This window comes from Arachis hypogaea, chromosome 3, assembly GCF_003086295.3.
Source record: "Arachis hypogaea cultivar Tifrunner chromosome 3, arahy.Tifrunner.gnm2.J5K5, whole genome shotgun sequence".
NCBI classification, from domain to species: Eukaryota; Viridiplantae; Streptophyta; class Magnoliopsida; order Fabales; family Fabaceae; genus Arachis; species Arachis hypogaea.
Genome location: NC_092038.1, coordinates 138605588 through 138627158, shown reverse-complemented (window position 1 = coordinate 138627158; position 21571 = coordinate 138605588). Strand labels below are relative to the sequence as shown.

General features: G+C 37.9%; 5 protein-coding genes across 6 annotated transcripts; 1 reads left to right on the top strand and 4 right to left on the bottom strand.

Moving 5' to 3' along the window:
- Positions 1 to 1711: 1711 nt before the first annotated feature.
- On the top strand, positions 1712 to 4503 carry LOC112734469 (L-type lectin-domain containing receptor kinase S.4-like). The gene has a single exon (XM_025783799.3). It carries the CDS (start codon positions 2177 to 2179, stop codon positions 4205 to 4207), a length of 2031 nt encoding a protein of 676 aa, XP_025639584.1. The 5' UTR covers positions 1712 to 2176; the 3' UTR covers positions 4208 to 4503.
- A 67-nt stretch (positions 4504 to 4570) lies between these two features.
- LOC112734468 (dynamin-like protein ARC5) lies at positions 4571 to 10631 on the bottom strand. Its single transcript, XM_025783798.3, has 17 exons — positions 10103 to 10631; positions 9808 to 9972; positions 9606 to 9728; positions 9094 to 9315; positions 8673 to 8806; positions 8472 to 8564; positions 8251 to 8314; positions 7957 to 8005; positions 7772 to 7854; positions 7314 to 7471; positions 7168 to 7228; positions 6967 to 7029; positions 6777 to 6877; positions 6139 to 6196; positions 5436 to 5768; positions 5013 to 5177; positions 4571 to 4909 (listed from the first exon to the last, which is right to left on the bottom strand). Exons 1-17 carry the CDS (start codon positions 10454 to 10456, stop codon positions 4844 to 4846), a joined length of 2292 nt encoding a protein of 763 aa, XP_025639583.1. The 5' UTR covers positions 10457 to 10631; the 3' UTR covers positions 4571 to 4843.
- A 515-nt stretch (positions 10632 to 11146) lies between these two features.
- On the bottom strand, positions 11147 to 13048 carry LOC112734466 (15-cis-phytoene desaturase, chloroplastic/chromoplastic). Its single transcript, XM_025783794.3, has one exon. It carries the CDS (start codon positions 12742 to 12744, stop codon positions 11308 to 11310), a length of 1437 nt encoding a protein of 478 aa, XP_025639579.1. The 5' UTR covers positions 12745 to 13048; the 3' UTR covers positions 11147 to 11307.
- LOC112734467 (uncharacterized) lies at positions 13048 to 16467 on the bottom strand. Of its 2 annotated transcripts, XM_072233676.1 has the most exons (5): positions 16331 to 16467; positions 15503 to 16143; positions 14104 to 14307; positions 13892 to 13951; positions 13048 to 13809 (listed from the first exon to the last, which is right to left on the bottom strand). In XM_072233676.1, the coding sequence occupies exons 3-5, from the start codon at positions 14170 to 14172 to the stop codon at positions 13471 to 13473; spliced, it is 468 nt and encodes a 155-aa protein (XP_072089777.1). In that variant the 5' UTR covers positions 14173 to 14307; positions 15503 to 16143; positions 16331 to 16467; the 3' UTR covers positions 13048 to 13470. The 2 variants fall into 2 exon arrangements, with proteins under 2 accessions (XP_072089777.1, XP_072089778.1); XM_072233677.1 differs by lacking the exons at positions 15503 to 16143; positions 16331 to 16467 and having other exon boundaries at positions 14104 to 14440.
- A 99-nt stretch (positions 16468 to 16566) lies between these two features.
- LOC112734465 (uncharacterized) lies at positions 16567 to 21158 on the bottom strand. Its single transcript, XM_025783792.3, has 3 exons — positions 20758 to 21158; positions 19650 to 19794; positions 16567 to 19122 (listed from the first exon to the last, which is right to left on the bottom strand). Exon 3 carries the CDS (start codon positions 18779 to 18781, stop codon positions 16859 to 16861), a length of 1923 nt encoding a protein of 640 aa, XP_025639577.1. The 5' UTR covers positions 18782 to 19122; positions 19650 to 19794; positions 20758 to 21158; the 3' UTR covers positions 16567 to 16858.
- Between the last annotated feature and the right edge of the window lie 413 nt (positions 21159 to 21571).

The window sequence follows — 21571 nt, the reverse complement described above, 5'->3', positions numbered from 1 at the left end:
CTATTTTTTTTTTTTTACCAAAGATAGGAGACTCGAACCCGCAACCTCTTAATTGAGTAGGGAGAGACTATGTCATTTGAGCTATTACTCATTGGCTATATATCCATTTTGTTCATCGTGCAGGTTTAAATCTAATTTATAATATATTAAAGAGAGGTCAAAGTAGTGTTACAATCATTTTTCAGATATTTAATTTTACTCTATGTTATCACATAATTTTTTTTAAGTGGCATAATCTTTTATCTTTACATTATGTCATATGATTCGTATTATATTTTCATCTCTTCATAATAACATATCTTTGTATGTTATATGATTCTTTTATTAATATTATTTCTCTTTAATAGCTATAATTGAGTTATAAAATTTGTTTCATTGTTTTATATAAGTCTATTATTTCTCATTTTTTATTATTCTTCATTATAAAATTGGTGGTTAATCTTAACTTTTCATATTCTCTTATCCTTTATTTTTATGTAAGTTACATTATTATTTTTAATATTAATGTTTTTTTTAATAAATATATATTTAATTAAAATCTAATTCTTTGTCTTCTTTCATACTCATCACTCCTTCTTACATTTACTGTATAAATCAACATTTACTTTACATATTTTCTTTATCTCCGTCCTCTCACATAATCTTATACCTCTTTCTCTATCTCTACTCTTGTTAATTTTTTGCACAACTTTTATTTTCATTTGTTTTAATTTGCTAGTATGTAGTAGGTAATTGTGTAATTATATTCATTAATTTTTTTATTTTGTGTGTGATTATATTCATTAGTTATATAGTGTCTTTGTTACCTATATATTACTTCTTTTTCTTTTCAACAATTTATATTTTTTAAATATCATTTAGTTAAAATAATATTATTAAAAATACATGTTGTCATAATTTATGAAAAATAAAATTAAAAAATTGAATGTTGTTTTTAATTATTAAAATATTGATAATATTTATACTTATATTTCATCTAATAATTTTATTATTGTACTATAGTATTTAAATTTAACAAAAAAAAGATTGAAAAAATGAGTATATACTCAAATAGGTCCCTAAAAAATTTTGCATCGAACATTTTCATCCTTAAGAAAATTTTATTATATTGACATCCCTAAACTTTATAAAAGACATAAATTCTCATCTTAGTGAGATCCATTGTTTCACTTAGACAAATAAGTCATCAAAAGTATGACAGAAGGATCTATATGTTTTATTTTAGTAAAGTTCAGGAACCTCAACGTAATAAAATCTTCTTAGAGACGAAAACGTCTAATACAAAATTCTTTAAGGACCTATTTGAATATATACTTAAAAAATAATAAACAAAAGTAAGTATTTAAAAAATAAAAAAAATAATTATACAAAGTAAAATCTTCACTTGATTGTTTTTATTATAGTCCAATTTATGTATAATTTTATTGATTTCATAATTATTAAATTTCGAATTAGTTTTAATTATTTTAAATTATCATTTATCATCAACCATTATAAAATTTAAATCAATTTTGATATGTCACTAAACAAAATTTTAAATTTTTTAATCAATTAAATTTAATACATATCATTACTCAATTAAATTATAAATTAACAGTTAAATACAATTATTATATATATTAAAACTGTATATTTTTTTGTATTTCTTTATTATTGAATAATAATATTGAATCATATATAAATTGCTAAATACTAAATGAATGTATTGTACAATATTTTTTACAAATTAGCTTCCAAGTTTAACATATAATTTTCATATTATCTAATCTATCCCTAAACATTATAGCATTTTAAATATACTATATAGTATAACTAATTTAACTTTATATAGTATAACTAATTTAACTTCCAGCGCATTGCACAAGTCTTAATCTAATTTAAATAAAAAACGAAGTAAAAAAGAATAGTAACTTGAATTCATTGAACAAGACCAAACTAACCCCCTCCTCCCCTTTTTCTTTTCCTCCTTTCTTTTTACATTTTATCTAACCATAATCCTTTATTGAAGTTCAAAATTTCGGTTTACACTTCCAAGGTCTAGAACTACTCAGAATATTTATAGGCTCTTTCTGCAATGCTAGCAACACTTTGAGTAAACTCTTGAGCAACTACTCATCCTATTTTAAGATCTTCAATGTTCTTATCTTTTTGAGTAACCAAATCCAAATTCACAAACATGGCAGCAGTGCATGCATTTGGCACCCTGTTGCTTGTTCTTTCCTCTCTGTTGAGCTTTGTAATTGTATCCTCTGATATCAATTTTGTACAAAATGGATTTCTAGCAGCAGGCTTGAAACTTGATGGATCTTCTTATCTGAGGCCTAATGGTATACTTACCTTGACCAACGATTCCTCAAGGATCCTTGGCCATGCATTCTATCCATCTCCTTTACCATTCAAATCTAGCAGAAACAAATCCTTTGTTGCAACCTTTAGCACTTCCTTTGTGTTCTCCATCATTCCCAAATACCCTGAACTTGGTGGGCATGGTCTTGCTTTCGTCCTAATATCGACCAGAGCACCGAAAGGTTGCCTTTTAAACCAATATTTAGGCCTCCCAAATGAGACAAGTAATCAAGAATTCTCTACCAGGTTCGTAGCTATAGAGTTTGATGGGATACAAAACCTTGAACTACAGGACATTGATGACAATCATGTGGGAATCGATATCTCCAGCCTCATCTCTGTGGTATCTGAGTCAGCAGCATACTATGGAAATGGCCAACATCTCAGCAAGAACATTCCAATTAATCTCAAGAGTGGAGAGCCCATTCAAGCATGGGTTGATTACAATGAAGAGAAGAAGTTGATGAATGTTACAATCTCTCCTTTTGGCATGCCAAAGCCATATTTCCCTCTGATATCTTTTCCTTTAGACCTATCTTTGGTGTTTAATGACTACATGTATGCAGGCTTTTCTGCATCCAATGGTTTATTGATAGCTGAGCATAATATACATGGCTGGAGCTTCACCATTGGAGGAGAAATGAAAGAGCTAAATAAATCAACTCTTCCACTCATTCGATCAAGTAGTACAAATAAAGTGGCGCATAGAAAAGCTTTGGCATTAAGCATCACTCTGGCAACTCTTTGTGCCTTGGTAATCATAGCAGCTACTATCATCCTGCGCGGATTAAGAAATAAGGACGAGATCTTAGAAGACTGGGAACTCAAATATGGAGCTTATAGATTTGGATACTCTGAGCTCTATTCAGCTACAGGAAGGTTTGGTGAGAAAAACCTTATTGGGTGTGGAGGATTTGGGAAAGTATACAGAGGAGTATTACCAACAGGACTTGAAGTAGCTGTGAAGCGAGTCGCTCCTAATTCAAGGCAGGGAATGAGAGAATTTGTTGCAGAAATAACAAGCATGGGGAATCTAAGGCATAGAAATCTGGTGCAGTTACATGGGTGGTGCAGGAAGCAGGATGAACTCCTCCTTGTTTATGACTATGTCCCAAATGGAAGCCTAGATGCGCTTTTATTTGAGAATGATCATCAAAAGAAGAAGTTACTAACTTGGGACCAGAGATACAAGATCGTTACTGGTGTTGCACAAGGGCTGCTATACCTCCATGAAGAATGTCCACTGCAGGTGGTTCACAGAGATGTAAAGCCAAGCAATGTCTTGATAGATGCAGATCTGCAACCAAGGCTTGGTGATTTTGGCTTAGCAAGGTGTCAGGAGCACGGAATCAATCCGAAGACAACACACGTAGTAGGAACACTAGGATACATTGCACCTGAACTCTCCAAGACTGGGAAAGCAACAAAAAGCACGGATGTATATGGGTATGGTGTACTCATTTTGGAAGTAGCTTGTGGAAGAAGGCCAATAGAGCCCCAGAAGACTCCCGGGGAGCTGGTATTAGTGGACTGGGTGAGTGAACTACACTGCCAAGGGGAGATCGGCAGAGCAATTGACCCAAGTTTAGATGAGTATGACAAAGATGAAGCTGATCTTGTGCTTAGGCTTGGATTGCTTTGTTGTCATCCCATACCTGATTATAGGCCTAATATGAGAAGGATTGTCCAGTTCCTTCTTAAAGAAACCACCCTTCCTCCAGTTCTTCCTGACATTTGTTGTGCCTGGGAACCTCCTAGAGCAATGAAGGAATATGAGCAAAATATTCGAGATGATTCTGACCCTTCAAGCTCTGGAGTGTTCTCATCAAACTATTTTAGTCATACAAGCTTTGACAAGTGACAAGGTGGTCACTAATATTAAAGCCACAAGATAGATGTTTTCGTAATGCATATTATAGAACCAATTTCACAAGGTTAAACATTGTAATCTTATCAAGGAAATCGGTTCCATGATTATGTAATCCATTTGTCTTCTGTTAAAGGAATTGATTCACTCTCCGCTATATGCTATGTCCATTAGACATATTTTCAGCCATCTAGTCTAAATATTTTGCAACCTAGTTTGGGGCTGAAATTATGAGTCAGAAGCATACATGTGATGATTATTCATTGAATTGAATATATACTGATCCAGCATTATATGCCTCTGTTCACACACGCACAAACAACATATAATAGCTTAATATTTGCAACTCACAAGAGGGGAAAGAAAAAATTCGCAGTGTGTTATAATCCTCTGCACAGGAATAGATCCAATTGCTTACAGATGCCATAAAGAAAAATTATTTAATTAGCTGGAGTGAAAAGGATTTTTCAAAATGATATCCATTCATCCTTAGACTACAACAAACACTAAATAAGCATTAAATAGGATGAAATGAAAAATCTCAAACCTCATAAATCTTACAACCGCATGCACATTTCACTTTAAAATGATATCCCAAAGTTCCGGCACTGGATTGACATAATCACATACTCAGATTGCTAGATGTAGAATCAACTGCTCGTGTATCATCCTGAACTTCTCTTTGAGCCTCCTGATCTGAAAAGCCAAATAAAAAAGTGGACATTGTAAACAAGAAGTATCCTTTGCTGAAAATTGTTTACCTCAAAACAAAAACCATGTCACATGAATTACGAAATACCCTTTTCAGCTCAATTTCCATATCTCTCTTCTGCTGTCCCAAGGAGTTCTGCAGATTAGTTATGTCAAAAATATTATCCAGGTCATCCTCAAAAGCAGACTCTAGGTCTTCCCGAAGAAGTGCAGGCAACTTATCCACAATGGGCATCAAAAGGAAACAGTTATACTGCAAAATATTAGGTATAGTAAGTGCAAAAAAGATAGGGAAAAATGGCGTGAAAGTGTTAAATGATTGATAGGGCCTAATTATATTCAGCCCAAGCTAATGCATTATCAATGTTTTGACTTATTTTCTTCTTGTAGTTTATTGGTTGTAATCAACCCGAACAACAAATATAAATGCTATTTTGCATGTACATGAGATTTTCAGCACATACTGCTCATCCTTTGAAAATTATAGTATTCAAGTTTTAACATGTCAAACCTTTAATTCTGTGGAAACCAAGAAATACTCTCTAATGCCATGAAATATTTGTTGCACCAAACCATAAACAATCCTTTCAGATGAAGGAGCGAGCCTGCGATTCCAAAGTGTGCTATCCAGAAGGTCAGCAAGCTTTGTTTCTGTTGTCTGAATAGAAGTGCTTGAATCAGTGCCAGAGGCCAAATGGCTGAGCTTTACATCTGGTTGTGGCCTTGTGTCTTCTTTCTCTTGTGGAATTGTTTGTGGCAAAGTAGTTGCTGTAGGATTATTATTAACATTGGAATGTTCTGTTCCACCAAATGAATCTAAGAACTGACGTAATCCAGCCCGACTCTACAGTAAACCACAAAAAGAGATGTAAAAGTAATCAGATAAACTTAGTAGCATCATAAATAAATAAATAAATAAATAATAGTAATAGTAATAGTAATAGTACTAGTAGTAGTAATAGTAATAGTAATAGTAGTAGTAGTAGTATACTAATAATAATAATAATAATAATAATACAAGCCCTTTTTTTTTTTGGTGTCTAATACAAAAGCAAAGCCCCCAGGGGAGCCAAAAGAAACACCTAGCTAATCACAGCTGAATCATAAAGTAAGATTCTATTCAACTCATCTCTAGGTTAAAGAAGTGACATCAATTAAAAGGAAGCACGCTAAAGCATCTCTCTCTGTAAAAGGCCTATAAACCAAGGATATACCTTATTGTGGAGAGACCATGAGACATATCGTGTGGTGCTTACCAAGTCCTCCAAACATCTGCAGCAAAGCAGTGTGGATAAGGGGCATAGAAAACAGTTTAAAAAAAATGAATACAAATATATAAGTTATCGTGTCCAAAAAGAAAAAAAAAAGATATATTGCAGACATGAGATGATAAATTGTATAAAAAATGATAACAAAAATTGTTTTGATGATGCTAATACAACATTTCATTCACTATGAAAAGAGAAAAGTTACCCCATTAAAAATACCATATAGAGAAGAAGGTTCCAATGCCAATCTAAGATAAATTATGCCGAATTGCCAATTGATCTTTGATGAAATAACATTGACTAATGACTAGTCTATTGTTTCATAAATTATAACTTCCCTTATATTGAATTTCCACCAAATATGCCTTAAAAAAGAAAAAGGAAAAAAGAAAAATAAAAAGAAAAAATACAAATACCCCCACCCATTCAGCATTATATATGTGAAAGTGAAACCAAAAAAGGAGCAACTTCTAATTTCCAAAACTGCAGGGAGGGGTAGGTCAATGTAATTTTTCCCTTATCTAAAATGAAGCTCTTCATTATGGAAACAAACTTTTAGTAGTTGGGGAAAAGTGATAGTTAACTTTTCATGGCACGACTTTTCAGTAGATTCTGCAAAGTTGTTGAAGGCGGAAGCAACGCGCCTGAGGAACACCTCATGGCCACTCAGGTACTCACCATCTTTCTGTAAGAAACAAAGCATAGAAAAAGAATCATTCAGAAAAATAACAAATTAACTGCACAAAGAATTGATCCATTAAAAAAAGCAGATACCTGAAGAAGATAAACAGAGATTGGAAGCAATCTCTTGAGTATGTGCAACAATCTAGAACCCAACTGTGCCAATAACAAATGATTAATAAATTAGCTATGGGACTGAAATATCAAAGGTTTAAAAGGTTTCCAGATATCTTACAAATCAAAGAACTATGGAAAGAAGGAAGTTAAAAGGAAGATATTTGTTGTTGTAGTTACCTGATGAAGGAATGGTTCAAATGTGTCACGAGCCTTTGCAACAGCAATTACACAAGCAGTCCTGATTAATCAAAATATAATTCTTTTAATATCTAACACTTAGTTTTTGGTACTATTAGAAAATGATACGTAAAACACTGAACTACCTAGAGTAGTTTGTTCCATCATGAATATCTTCAACACCACAAGCATTTACTATTTCCTCCCGAGTAATAGGGGGACACTTGATTCCTCCAACGACAAAACGAAATTCAGCCATTGCCCGATGATATTGTGCTCCGCCATAAAGGCGCATCCCAGCATTCTACATACAAGGATAACGCAGCCTGTTCAGATATTTTCTTAACAAGATTCTGGATTTTTTTAAAAAAATAGCTTGCATCCATAACATATACATAACACATATATAAAATTGGTCATATTCATTAATAGGCACACATAACTGCCATAAGTTAGATGCAATTATCAGCAAAAAGAGAATAAATGGTGTGTGTGTGTGTGTAATGGAAATAGTAAATGTGACGTGTGGTTTATTATCCTTTCCACTGAAAAAAAGCAGGACATAAGAAGGAAAAAGCAAGTTCAACTCAATTTTATAACTTACAGGTATTAGCTTGTGAGGGATCTGAACACCATCAGCACCAACAAATGCACCTCCATTTGTTCGCTCATCTTGTAATGTTTCACCTGAAACCCAAAAAAAAAAAAAGTGTCAAGCAATTTAATCAATGACCATTCACCAAGAATACTAATACATAAAAACTATAAAAGACAGCATATGTAATTTACCAAACTTATCAGGAGGTGCAACTACTGTCCCTTTAAGTAGCAACGACAACTGAATATAGAAAATATGAGTCAGGGGAAAACATTCAAGAAAGTAACCTTCAAGGTTCAAGCACTATGGATCCCAACAGCAGCCTAAAAAAATAAATAAGCTTGCATATGCAAGTCCCTATAGAATAATTGATAGACAAATAACCCTTCCCTTGATAGGAGTTCTAATGTTGCCAAACTATGAAATTCACAAAAGAAAAGAAGGAAAGATAGAAAGAAGAAATTGACGATTCATAAAATAAAAACCTTGGTCAAGAATAGATCATTAAAAGTTCTTCCTTTCTCCTTCAGTTTTACTTCATCAAGTGAGCTGCATATAATTGGAGATTTTGAAGAAAGAATAACATAAGTGATGACAAGAAGATACACATAGATAACAGTAAAATCTTAAGCAAGAAAAAAATTTCATCCTTGCCCCGTCCTTTGAAGATCAGGAACGAAAGATTTTTTTCATTTTCAATACAGACCTCAGTTCTTGATTTATATCGCTCAATTTCCTTGTTGCACTTCGGTACTCCTTCTCAAGAAGTGGAATGATCAATGGAACATTATTTATATACCTAGGAAATCATCCTTAAGGAATTAAACATAGAATAATAAAAGATCTATGGATTTATAAACATTATGTAGAAAAACTGAAAATAAAAAAATTCAAAATTTATACAAACCTCTGTTTTAGCATCTCTTCCAAAAACAACCTAAGTTTGCTCACACCTATCCTATTTCTTTCTTGCTTTGATAATGACCTTCCCAATTTCTCCTCCAAAGATGAAACATCCTCTATCTCTCTAAAGCATACAGCCTGCAATTACAAGTACACTTAAATAGATCAAGGAAAGGCAACTATGGGTATTTCATGCTCCACGATGAAAAGAAACAGATAGAATTCAGCTAGCGTACAACATACTTGAGTACTTGACAACAAGAATATAAAATAGATAATAATTAAGAAACTTAAAGGTCACAAAGCAAGAAACCTAAAAAGTCACACTGAAAATATAAAAATATTCCGTGCACCGAATTGATTAAATATCAAGCTTTCAATCTTAAAGAGAAAAGAGAGGCAATTAATTAATATAAAGGCTTAACCTGTTTGAATTCATCATTGGACCTGTATACAGAATCACTTCCAGAACCAACTCTTCCAGAAGGCACAGACGTGAAGAAGGGAGAGTCACCCAGAATGCAGCCATCGAGGGTACATGCAGGTGGTGAAAGGAAAACTTCAACATCGGACGGGCGGGCAAATTGAGGTATCCTAGTATCTAGCTTAGTTGAGACAATTACAGTCCTTGACAGCTCAGGATCAATCTATAAACAAACGAAAATGTTTATTGAAGCTGTGATTTATATATAGCATTCTTTTTGTGCTCCAAATCCCAGCAGATTAGCTAGAGAAGTGTTCTTTAATCTTTATATCCTCAAAAATGTTCACCCCAATGCAATCTGATTTTTTTTTTTTTTTGTTTCTTGGTCTCTTTATATTACTTCTTCTTACAATCTATAGATATGGCATGAAAGATTGAAAGCATTCAGCAATGACACCAACTTCAACTACCAGATACTCAGCAATTTTATGGAAATTAATCAAGACAAGATACCTGCATCACAAGGCGCCTTGTAGTAGCATTGCTCCAGTCACTACAATCTTCAAGGCACAATATAATAAACTCCTTGTGCTGCATTTTGGCTCGCACCAGAGACTCCACGGCACGCGCATGGGCCTGTTGGTCAAGCAGAGCACAAAAAGTCCACTATGAGCAAAAACAAAGTCAATGTCCATGGGGAAACTCAAAAGCTTACCTGCAATGCCCTATTTTTTCGACCAGGAGCAGGAGCAATGAGTCCAGGAGTGTCAATGATGGTAAGGTTGGGGCAATACTTATACTCCACTCTAATTATTATCTCCTTAGCAGAGAATTGGCAAGAATCACGCTCCAACCTCTCATTCTCAGCTTCAATATAAGCCTACAAGTACAACAAAACTTTCTCTACATGAACGGTTCTGCATTCTCTATATCTCAACCTAGAAGGATTGAACAGATAAAAAAGGCAAACTTTGAGGCCATTAAAGAAAAGTGCAAGAAAGAAGATGAACCTGAATTTCGGGAAGGGACTTGTGGTGAGAAAGAGAAGGGTCGGAGTCAGAGACGAGAAAGCAGGAAGGGGAATGGGAATTGGGGTCGTACTTCATGTGGAGGGTGATGGGGCGGCGGGTCTTGGTGCCGCCGCCGACATGGTTGAACTGGAAGCCCATGAGGGCCTCGACGAGTGCGCTCTTGCCGTCGGACTGGTGGCCGACGACGAGGACGGCGGGGGCGTCGAAGGGAGTGTGGAGGTCCTGGGCGAGTGCGTGCAGCTCGTTGTAAGCTTCGTAGAGACGCCACTGGCACTGGTCCTCGCCGCCATCGTCGTCATCAACGTGATGCTGGTTCTGTCTTGTTCCCTCCATGTCACTGTGAACTCCTTCTAAAGATGAAGCTGCCCCCAACTGCACTTACCAATCGCTAATTTAGGATTTCTAGTTTAGCGCCTTTTTTTTTTCATTTAAGAAATTTATATATTTATCCTATGGTGGAGATTTACCAATTGATATGCTCCTTTTTTTCGGGATAGTCAATTTCGTCGTTTGGACTTTGCTGCCACCAATACCTTATAATTAAAATCGAATTTAAATTTTTTAAATTTTAAATTTTACCTTAAAAAGGTTTTAAAGGTGAGACCAAAAAAAATTTAAAAAAATTATTTAAAAATATTCTCTAAGGCGAAAATTCAAAAAGTAAAGAATACAAATCCATTAAAATCATATTAATTTATTTATGAGTAGGAGTGACAACTTTGTTTTATCCTTCCCGTACTTCCAAGACCAAGCCCTTCAACCAGAGAAGAAAGGACAACACAAAAGGAAAAGTTCCCTTCAATTATAGACTGTGGTCTGTGGTATGATCGGCTCCTTAAGTTTTTTGTTTTTTCCAAGATGAATTAGACAGTTTTCACTTTTCAGTTCTAAGTATTATATCATCACAAATTCACATATACTAGTACTACACACTTATAATATTTAAAGATTCACATTCACTATTTGATTTTAGCGAAATGTCGAACTCGGATGTAGAACCTGATGAGACATCAAGATTTGGACTAAGCTAAAAGCATAAGGTGCGGCTCCTTCATTTTTTGTTATATTGCATATGGATGGCTACAATAGATCTAAACATGATAAAGATACCAAAAAAGACAGCTAACAAATTCATTTTCTGTCCAAATATAATTATCTCTGATAATTGTAAATGTACAAGATTCTTAAGGCGGAGTTAAGGCCCTATCCTTCAACAAACACTCTGCAGCTCTCCTCCCAGAGACCAAAGCGCCATCAAACGTGGCAGACGTCAAATAGTCACCGCAAACATACAAACCGGACTCAATTCTCGGGTTCTTACTAAGATCCGTGGGCGGGCACTGATTGGGTTGGGCAAAACCGACCCGGTAAGTCCTCAAGTACTTCCACTCACGAACCACTCTCTCTCCAAACCAACCCGAGAGCTCTTGGACCACCTTATTCGCTAGTTCATCATCAGTCTCACCCTCAAATAGCCCAATCAGAGATACTGAAATCAGAGCCTTATCGGGTGGTCCATATGATGGAGCCACGTTGGTCGCAAAGAACATGTTATTCACAATCCCCTTACCCGACCCATTCAGAAACAGAACCGGATCACTAACCGGTATCTCATCCGAGTTCGCACTAAAATAAATACAGACCGTGCTACGGGCCGGTTTTTTCGAAACCGGACCGTTCCTTCCCGCCAATAACTGAGCCGCTACCGGTTCTTCAACCGCCACGATAACACCAAGCTCGCTAGTCAAAACCTCGCCGCTCTGCAACCTCACGCTAGGCAATTCGACGCCGTCGATTTCGACAGAAACGGCCTTCGAGTTCAGGAGGACTGAGCCGGACGGCAACCTGGCTGCTAGCTGCTCCGGAATCGCCGATATGCCGTTCGCAGGGATAGTGTTGTCCCCGAGGGCAAGGCACTTGAAGATGAAGTCAAACAAGCGCGACGTCGTTTGGAGCTCTCTATCAAAGAAGATTCCACCGAAGAAGGGGCGGAAGAATCGCCCGATAATTGAATCGGAAAATCCAAGCTTCTTCAGAAGTTCGATGGTGGGAACCTCCTCTGCGGATAGAATATCTTCATCAGATCTGGTGAGGACTCCAATTCGAGTGGATCCAATGAGGAGCTTATCGACGAGGGATCCGATTGGGTTGGCGAGGGACCTGGCGGAGTCCAAGAAGTGGCGGAGGGGGTCGGCGACGGTGTGAAACTGACCATCATAGAAGATACGGGCGCCGGAGTAGAACTTTTGGAGGTTGAGAGATTGATAGTCCAGTAGCTTCTGGGCTTCGGGGTAGGCGGTAATGAAGATTTGGAAGCCACGATCTAGGCGGAAGCCGTCGACAATGTCGGTGCGAACGCGGCCGCCGATGGCGTCGGAAGCTTCGAGGAGGAGGAAGGGGATGTTTTTGGAGTTGAGGTGGGTGGCAGCAGCGAGCCCGGCGAGTCCAGCGCCAATGACAATGACTCCGGTTTTGGGGAGGGACGGCGGTGATGGGGAGGAAGTGATGGGAGAGAGCTGTGAAGAGGATTGTGGAGTAAATCTGATTCGTTTGGGATAAAAAGAGAGGGAGATGAAGGGATTGGAGCAAGGGAGGGAGAGGGGGAGGGTGATGATAGTCATCGGCGTTGGATAAGGTTTTTCTTTGCTTCTTTCTGTTCTTGTGATGGTGATGCAGCCATGTATATTTTACGTGGACCAGGGCTTACTACCAATTCCAGACAATGACTAGAGATCATAGTATCTATCACTTCGGGCAAACCTAAACTTTTGTCACAATTTACAGATACAGATATCACTTCTAATATTTGGGAATACCATAAAAATCCCATCTCACAATCACCTCCATCAACTGATCAACCTTTTATCTTCCTGATATGGGTTTTCTTGGATGCAAAGCATTAATATACAGTGACAAGAAATACATTCCATCAAACAACAAATTTTATTACCTGGCTACCACCACCAAATCCAAAAGTGAATAATGAATATCATCTCAGTATCTATAACAATCATATAATGATGCCACATGCTATACTAGGAGTCGCAATTGAAACTTCCCTTAATTTTGGTCTACTTACAATAAGATGGGAGAATTATTAATTCTGTCAAGGAAACAAGGGAAGAAGTACTCACTCAATTAAACTAGACCATGCGATCAATCCTATCAGGGGATCATTAACAGTCACCACAGTTTAACAAATCAATGCAGCCGACCAAAAATTGTATTGGTTTAGAACTGGGAAAAAAGGGGGAAAATTGTCAAAAGAAGTAGAAAAATATGGTATTAAAGTTGTGTATCTAAGGAGGCGGTGCAGAAGTATCTTTAATCGGAGAGGAGGCATTTTATCAATTAATTCCCTTTTTGCAAAGTTCCACAAACACCGGCAGTCTCCGTTTAGCAGCATGGCCATAGAGAACACTAGAAATATATGAATCAACTTCTTCCTTTGATGCAGCTATATCAGAACCAAGGAAAACAATCATGCCATCATCCAGAGGTGACCAGTCACTCAAAGTGTTCGGGTAGGCATGGGCAAGGGTTCGGGGAGGCTCAGGTTTGACTGGTGAAGCTGGTTGGGATGTTGTGCCTAAACATTCAGCTGCTGCATTGTGATGTTGAACAGTCCGGCTATTTGAGCCATATGCGTCTGATCCTGCACTCAAAGAAGACTTGCCAGCCTGTGCCTGCAAAATCCAATAAGTAATTGCGAATTAGGTGTTTACAAGGGACATGGTGACATACATCTTCCGAATTTTGATTATTTACCTCGAGTTTGGCCTTCATGGAGAGACGAGTTTGATGAACCTCTTCTTTTTCATATCCAGACTGCAAAATTGTTGCATCAAGTGATTAAACATCAAATACAGGCAATTAATTTTCACTGACACTTAATCAGAAAGGCGTTCTATTCCCCCTGTCAGCAGAGGGGCATATGCTGGAAGTCGACAATAAAGTGCAGTTAGTTAGATGCCCTTTACCTTTCTTATATCACGACCTATTGAATTTGGGTAAAGTGGTGGTTTACGATGATGGTACTTGGGCATCATTGTTTGGGATTGAAATGTAATTATGTAATTATGTTGTATCAAAAAATTGAGATGCAATACAGAGAGCAAATTGATAGAAGCCGGTGCCAAACTCTTCGGGATAAATGTAGCAGATTCCTCAGGTAGAACTTATTCCTGAAGGACGACAGAATTTAAGGGGAAGTAGGATTTTGACATTTGTGCTAGTAAGAACAACACAATCAAATATTACTGGTTAACCAAAACACATATCCAACAACAGCAACAACAAAAGATTTTGACTCTACCCGTTTGACAATCCCCACATCAAGAAAATAATCCAACAAATAGAAACCTACAGGGTTTGCATAATTTCAGATTCGGTAACTCAATAGAAGTTATGATAAATCCAACACATTTTTGTAAAAAACGCCAATCACCCATCCTATAACTGAAATTACAGTTTCTTTAAACTCTTGCCTCATCTCCGCAAGAATATTCAAGAAATTATTAAATTTTCAAGGCAGCTATGATAGTACGGGATTGCAAACTGGTTTAGAAGTTTCTGGATTCTCAGCCAAGTAACAGGTAAAGTTACCCTAAGATTAAGAACTTCCCATTTATACCCATCACAACCAAGACGCAAACTCTTCACATGATCGAATTATATACAAAATTGGAGCAACTAACATACCTCGCAATCTTGAGAGGAACCAAATCACCTTGTATAACTTTTTAACACCGCTGAAACTCTTTATTTTGAACCAAGCTCATAAAAGACTTGCCCAATAAGTCAAAGAACTATTGTCAACCAGGACTTCCAAGTTCCTAGGTATAGATAGAATTTTCTTTTTGAGTCTAACCGAGTTCTACACTTGTTAGAATATTACTATCAAGCCATCCATCCATACGTAAAACCATAGGGAACGTGCAAATCAAATTCCTCATCTGTATGTGATAACTTTTGTTGTAGTCTTTTACTAGTTTTAGGCGTTTCTCCTTCGCAAACCACATGCATTAATAGCACTCACCGCTAAGCCTACCCTATATTTAATTTTGCAGAACACTAGCTTTTTATTAGCCTAACAAAACCATATAATATCATATTAGAGACCAAATACTAATAATAAATATATATAATAACAATCCAGGTCAAGATTTCAAAATTTTTATCTTTGAAGGAGCAAAACCAAAATAGACTGAATTACAAGGACTAAATTAAAATACACGATTGGAAAATGCAAGAGCTAAAGGCCAAATTTTCAATAGTACTCCAAAACCTAAACAAATTATGGATACTGAAAAAAAATGAATATTAGTCTCAGAAAATATCGTATAACCATTAATTTGTATAATTATGGCGCGAACCAACCTGGCTTTTGGCGTTACTGCGGCAGTTTCCTGATTCATCCCATGCTTTGTAACCCTCCGTTTTGAATGCGTTCTTCACCCACGGCGACGGTGAAGATGACGATGAGGAAGAGGAACCGCGCCCAGACGAAGATGAAGATCTTCCGCTTTTACCTCCCGACGTTGACCTAACGAGGATATCATCCATCACAAGAACTTCCTCGTCCACCTTCACAGGCGTTCTATACATCGGAGCGATCTCCAGGTTCTCCACTGAAGAAAGCGGCGAGAGCGACAACCTACTGCGTGGACCGTAACTGCTACTCCCCGAACTTTTTGAGGACTTGTACTTGCCGGAGCCGTACGTCGGAGAAGTGAAGGCATCGCCGCGAGTCACGGACTTGCCGGAGGGAGATCCGGCGAATAAGTATCGCGCAAGCGGCGAGCCGACATCGATGTTCTCGGCGAACGGTTGGACTTGGAGCCTTGGGCTCATCGTCAGAGATTGGAGGTAGCGTCCTCTCTGATCGTCCATCTCCTTCTGCAGCGGCGAAAGGTTTTCGTTTGAAGCCTTCACCTTCGAAGCCTTCATCTTGCCGCCGCTTCGCGCGCTTTCCATCGCTATTAATTCAAACTCGAAAAATCACGAAATCATTTCGATTCCTGCATTTGAACAACGAAAAATCACGAAATAGCAAAATCTGATTCAATTTTCCTCCTACGAAAATTCAACTCTCGTTTGGTTTTGCAGCAAATTAACTATTGATTATTTTCCCCCGGGAAATTGCCGGAAAGAAAAGAGAATCGAAGAAGGAGAATTGGAAAACAGAGAATCGGATAAAAAGGTTACATGCATAGTAAAGCGAGAAACCGTGGTGTTCTTCAGCAGAGAGAAAAAAAATGGAGTGCAGCGTAGAGGATGACAAAAAAGTTGTTGCCTTTCTGAGTTGGAGAACTCTGTTATCAGAGAAACCTCTAATTTATAGCTGCAAGGCTGCAACTGGGTTAGTTTCACAGGCTCACAGCTGTACTTTTAAGTGTCAAGGAAATAAGGTTAACTTACGAACAAATAAAAAGAACACTGGAGACTCGGGAACACAATAATTTAACTGCAGCAAATGCAGAGAATGATTCTGTTTGTGGCAGTGGATTTATGTGATTGGTTTTACAATGCCACCTTACATCGACGAATGAAAGCTAAAGTACAGATGAAGCGCTACAAAATAATAGCCTAATGGCTAACAATAATCAACACCCGAACTATACACCCCTTATTCAACAAGCAGCACAAACTTTATACACAATTCCATGATGGAAACCAACCCTACACCCTAAAATTTTCTACAACTTGCCTAGTCACCAGATCTCCCCCTTTATCTCAGATTCCATCAAGTGCGTTCTTGAGATTCCCTCCAAAATACAGCATGAGGTCTCCACCGTGGACCCTTCCCTCTGGCAGTTCAAAGCCTTTCCGCACGCCACTGCTACCGGCAGCAAAACCGTGGCTGTTTCTATCCTGCTCTGGCTTCTTGGAAGTAGTAAAAAGGTTTGGATAAGATGGTGATTTCATTGAAAGTGGAACTAGCACCTCCTTGGGTATGAGTTGCTGCCTTTTCGCTGGTGTTTCCATAGAATCATAGGAATCAGAGACAACGCTGACCCCTGAAGAAGAATTATTGTTATCAAAGCTGCTACAGACAGTGGAAGCAGAAGGAACAAGACCACGGAAAATTCCCGGAGCAATGAGACTTCCCTTGTTAGTTTCACGCTCTTGGACCAAGCTGCTGTGTGCAGCACAAAGCCCACTCTTTCCCCTTGCAAATTTCTCACATTTTCCATCTCCCCAGCTACATCTCTTTCCTCCACCATGTGCCTTGCAAAAATCTGTGCTCCCCTGTGCGCTCTTCCCGCATCCTTCAAACTTGCACCGCTTCCCTCCGCCATGCCTCACACAGCAATCAGTACGGCCACGTGCACTCTTGGTGCATCCTGCAACAGCACACCTCTTTCCACCACCATGAGCAACACAGAAGTTTGTGCCACCATGTACACTCTTTGGGCAAATACCACCACCATTGAAAAGGCAGCGTTTTCCTCCACCGTGTGCCTTGCACAATGGGGTGCTCCCTTCAGCACCTTTGGTACAACCTGCAAATGAGCAACGCTTCCCACCGCCATGTGCTTTGCAGAACAAGGTGCTCCCTTGTGCACCCTTGGTACATTCCTGGTACTGACAACGGCGTCCACCCCCATGAGAAATGCACAATCCAGCTTGCCCCTCAGCACTTCGGGTGCAACCATCTATCCTACATCTCTTGCCTCCTCCATGTCTAATGCAGAGTCCTGACTTACCACGCGCAGCTTTTGTACACCCTCCTGGAAACCCACAACGCCTACCCCCACCATGTGCTATGCAATAATCTGTCTTGCCCTCAGCACTTTTAGTACAGCCCAAGTGCTGGCACCTCCTCCCTCCGCCATGTGCCTTACAATAAGCAGTGCGGCTCTCAGCGCCTTTGTTGCATCCTGGTTTCTGACATCTTTGTCCACCCCCATGTCCGATACAAAGCCCTGAAGCACCTCGAGCTCCCTTTGTACAGCCAAAAAACCTACACCTCTTAGGATTGCTTGTTCGGATATCTGAAGTTATGCCTGTAGCCTGGAGACTAGATCCGTCTCCATGAGAGTAGGTGGTAGCACTAGATGTTTCCAGGGACAGCTGGTGATTTGTAGCAAGAATTAGTTCTTGAGGCTGCACCGAGCTTTTAACATTATCCATTCTTGGAGCTAAAAGAAGTGATGGCATATAACCACCTGATTTCTTTGCTGAGGTAGAACCCTCATCAACAACAGGAACCCTTGAAGTTGAATAATTATTTTCAGCAAATGTTTGGCTTGAAAAGTGTGACATATTTACATCAGCCTCAGTTGAACCTGAGCACTCCAACACGCTTGATGCCTCATTATTTCCACCAGAAAGACCAAGTTGAAGGATTGAATCACATTCAGATGGCATGTGCTGAGGGAAAGGGCTAGCTGAGTTTTTCTTCTTATTAAACCCCAAATTGTTGTAGTCATCGTCATATGCCATTGGGGTTGGGCCCAACCCCAGAACCAATCTGCAGCCATCATCAGAAGCATTTTGAAATTTCATCCCAAGATTGCTCTTTGTACATCTATAATTAGTCATGGTTTCTCCAAATCCAATGCCATTCAAGCATAATGTAGTATCACCGAAGTTATCATTTTTCCTAAGTTCAGCATCATAAGGAGATTGTGCAGCTTTCTTGTTTAAATCCATTATCCAGATGTCGTGTAATACAGCTAACAAAAGGTTGAGGTAGCAAAGCAGGTCACCACATAGCTACTAGAAAATCGACATACCTTCAGAAGTTTATCACTGGGAAAAGATATATCAACATACAGCCTCCGCCACTAACAAACCCAGATGTATCTGATCTATCCATTTTCGCAATATACAGGACAAAGTTCACAAATTCTTTCAATGAAGCTAATTCTGCCAAAAGTATCTTATAACGTCTCTTGGAAAGAAACCTTTAATAAGATTGGCTAGTACTGATGTCACGAGTTCTCTGGAGCTTAGCGTGCTCCTTCTGGACAAATCATTAAGCTTCATCAACCCTGACAAAGAAGGAAGACACAAGTCTTTGAGAATTAATGGCTAGGAGGAGATAGTTATTCTTTTAATAACCCAGTGAGACTTGGATAGCCCTTTCACCACCCTAACTATGCAGTCTGTTTATATGATCTAAAGTAAAACTGTAAAAGTCAAGTTTTTACACCTCACATCAATCATGAGTCCATTCTTACACAATGAGTTGACTATATTGATATGTTAAGAAAATGTGAAAACAGAAACGACCAATAGTAACAAGCAAGTATGAAATAAAAGCATCTTGATGTATAAAAACCAGGAATGAATTATGACAAGAACTAAAAACAAGAGGATAGGATCAGATTATAGACAAGGAAAGTTTTTTCATGTCATTAAAGTAGGACCTTAATTCTTTCAGGAAGACAAATATCAAATATATCTTTGCCTTGAAACAGACCAAAAAGAAAGAGGCAAATTGAAATTAATTAATGCTTCAAACAAAAACAAAACAAAAAGATAAGGAAACTGAAAACACCGTGAAGATTTCTCTGACCTTTGCCGATTTAATTGGTGAAAGATCCATTCCTGCCTTGTTTGTATGATGTTTCAAAGTAATAATAAAATCCTTCCGATATATGATTTTACTTTCAAAGCTTTCAATTCGCTTTTGAAATATATAAAGAAATGCTAAAGACCCCCTGCATGAAATTTGAGCATGAGTCATATCAAGCCACAGGCTAGAAAATCAATGGAAGAGAGTAGTCCTCTTGCAGCAAACGAAAACAAGCTTAGTATAACCAACACAGAACACACTAGCTACAAGGCTTCAACTACTTATTCAAGATATCGTAATAGTAAGATAGTTATACAACCAGCATGTATGTATGTAGTAATGAATAGTGCTCATAAAGAAGATGTTAGAAGTAGATCAAAACAAGAGATGCAGCAACAGGTAAGAAAAATTTGCAGCTTCCATGTAACAAAGCAGTAGATCCAAGATAACAAAATCACAAAAACAACACATCGCTTGGAATCTTAGAACCTTAGAACTAAGCTATTAAATAGGGAAAAGAAACAATTGAACCAAAAAGAAGTAACGTAAATCATTAAAAGAATAACCAAGTTGCCTCCATATTACCAACATAAAGAGAGAAAATTATTAATCAATTACATCAAGGACTAATTACTTATTCCAGAAATTCAATCATTAAACTTAATGATTAATGAGCAAGACACACAAAGAAAACACTAAAACTTCCAGAACCAAGTCTAGCAAATTCACCAACTAAGAACATAAGAATATGGAGAATAAGACTAATTAGTAAACAACAACTGCATCAAAAATGGTCCCCTAGCTCAAAAACCACAATCTGAATTACCAAAACCCAACAAACCAATTGCAAAGTAACATCACCTACCAAAGACAAGTTCAAATGTTCTGTAAAAAACAAAACTTAGCATAAGGATATGTGAAACCAGCTGGTAACAGCTCAGAAAAACAAATAAGAAGAAACCTTCACACGAGAAACAATAAGAAAGCCTTAACAGCACAGAAAACCAGCAATCCAATTATCACGTAGCAAACGAATTGCAAAAACAAAGTTGAAGATGGAATTAACGGAAATACATCAATGAAAGTAGAATCAGATTGAAAATATTACCCTAAGCGACCAGAATTCAAAAGAGAATAAGTTTCCAGATCTGGGAATCACTGAAGCCCCCCTCCAGTCTTCGAGACTAACGACCTATGAAGAAGAAAACCCACGGAACAGGAAGAAAGAAGATTACAGAGAGAAAGAGAAACTCGTTAAGTAAACAAAAAGTTGGGGGCGGCTCAATTTTCATCGCTCATTTTATTTTATTTTATTTTATTTTATTCTGTGGAAAGAGAAAAAGAAAAGAAATTCTTTGGTGACTGAGCAATGGGAAGGTGGGAAAAAATAAAATATCGAGGGTGTATTGAAATGACGAGAATGACCTCGGTGGCAAGTGGACGAGGACAGGCGTCACATGCTGGCGGGGCATGCAAACTTTTGGTTGAAAAGGATGCACCCTGAAATCCCGAAATTGCCACTGGAATGAGGGCTTGTGTGGACAGCGCGAAGGATGGTTTCGTCTTTCTCCTGTCTGTCCATTCTCGGGTTTTGTGTTTTGTCTTTCGCTAGTGGAAGCAGAAGCTGTCGTGGCGCGCTCGTGTCTACCAGCATAGAACAAAAGTTGCGGGTTGCTCCTCTGCGGAAACAGTGTTTTGGTGAGATAATCCTGACGGTTTTGATGATTTGGAAGTTTATAAAGTCAACTATTTACAAACCGAAATCTTTCTTAACTGTGAGGATTATTGTAGACGATTGCTATCACCTTAAACAGTGAGAATCTAGCTTGATGTGAGCTGGAGTTGATGACGTAACCATCAGGCTCGGCTTTTATTTTTAGCAGCTCGACTGAGCTTATTTGTTTGATCCAACTAGGACAATA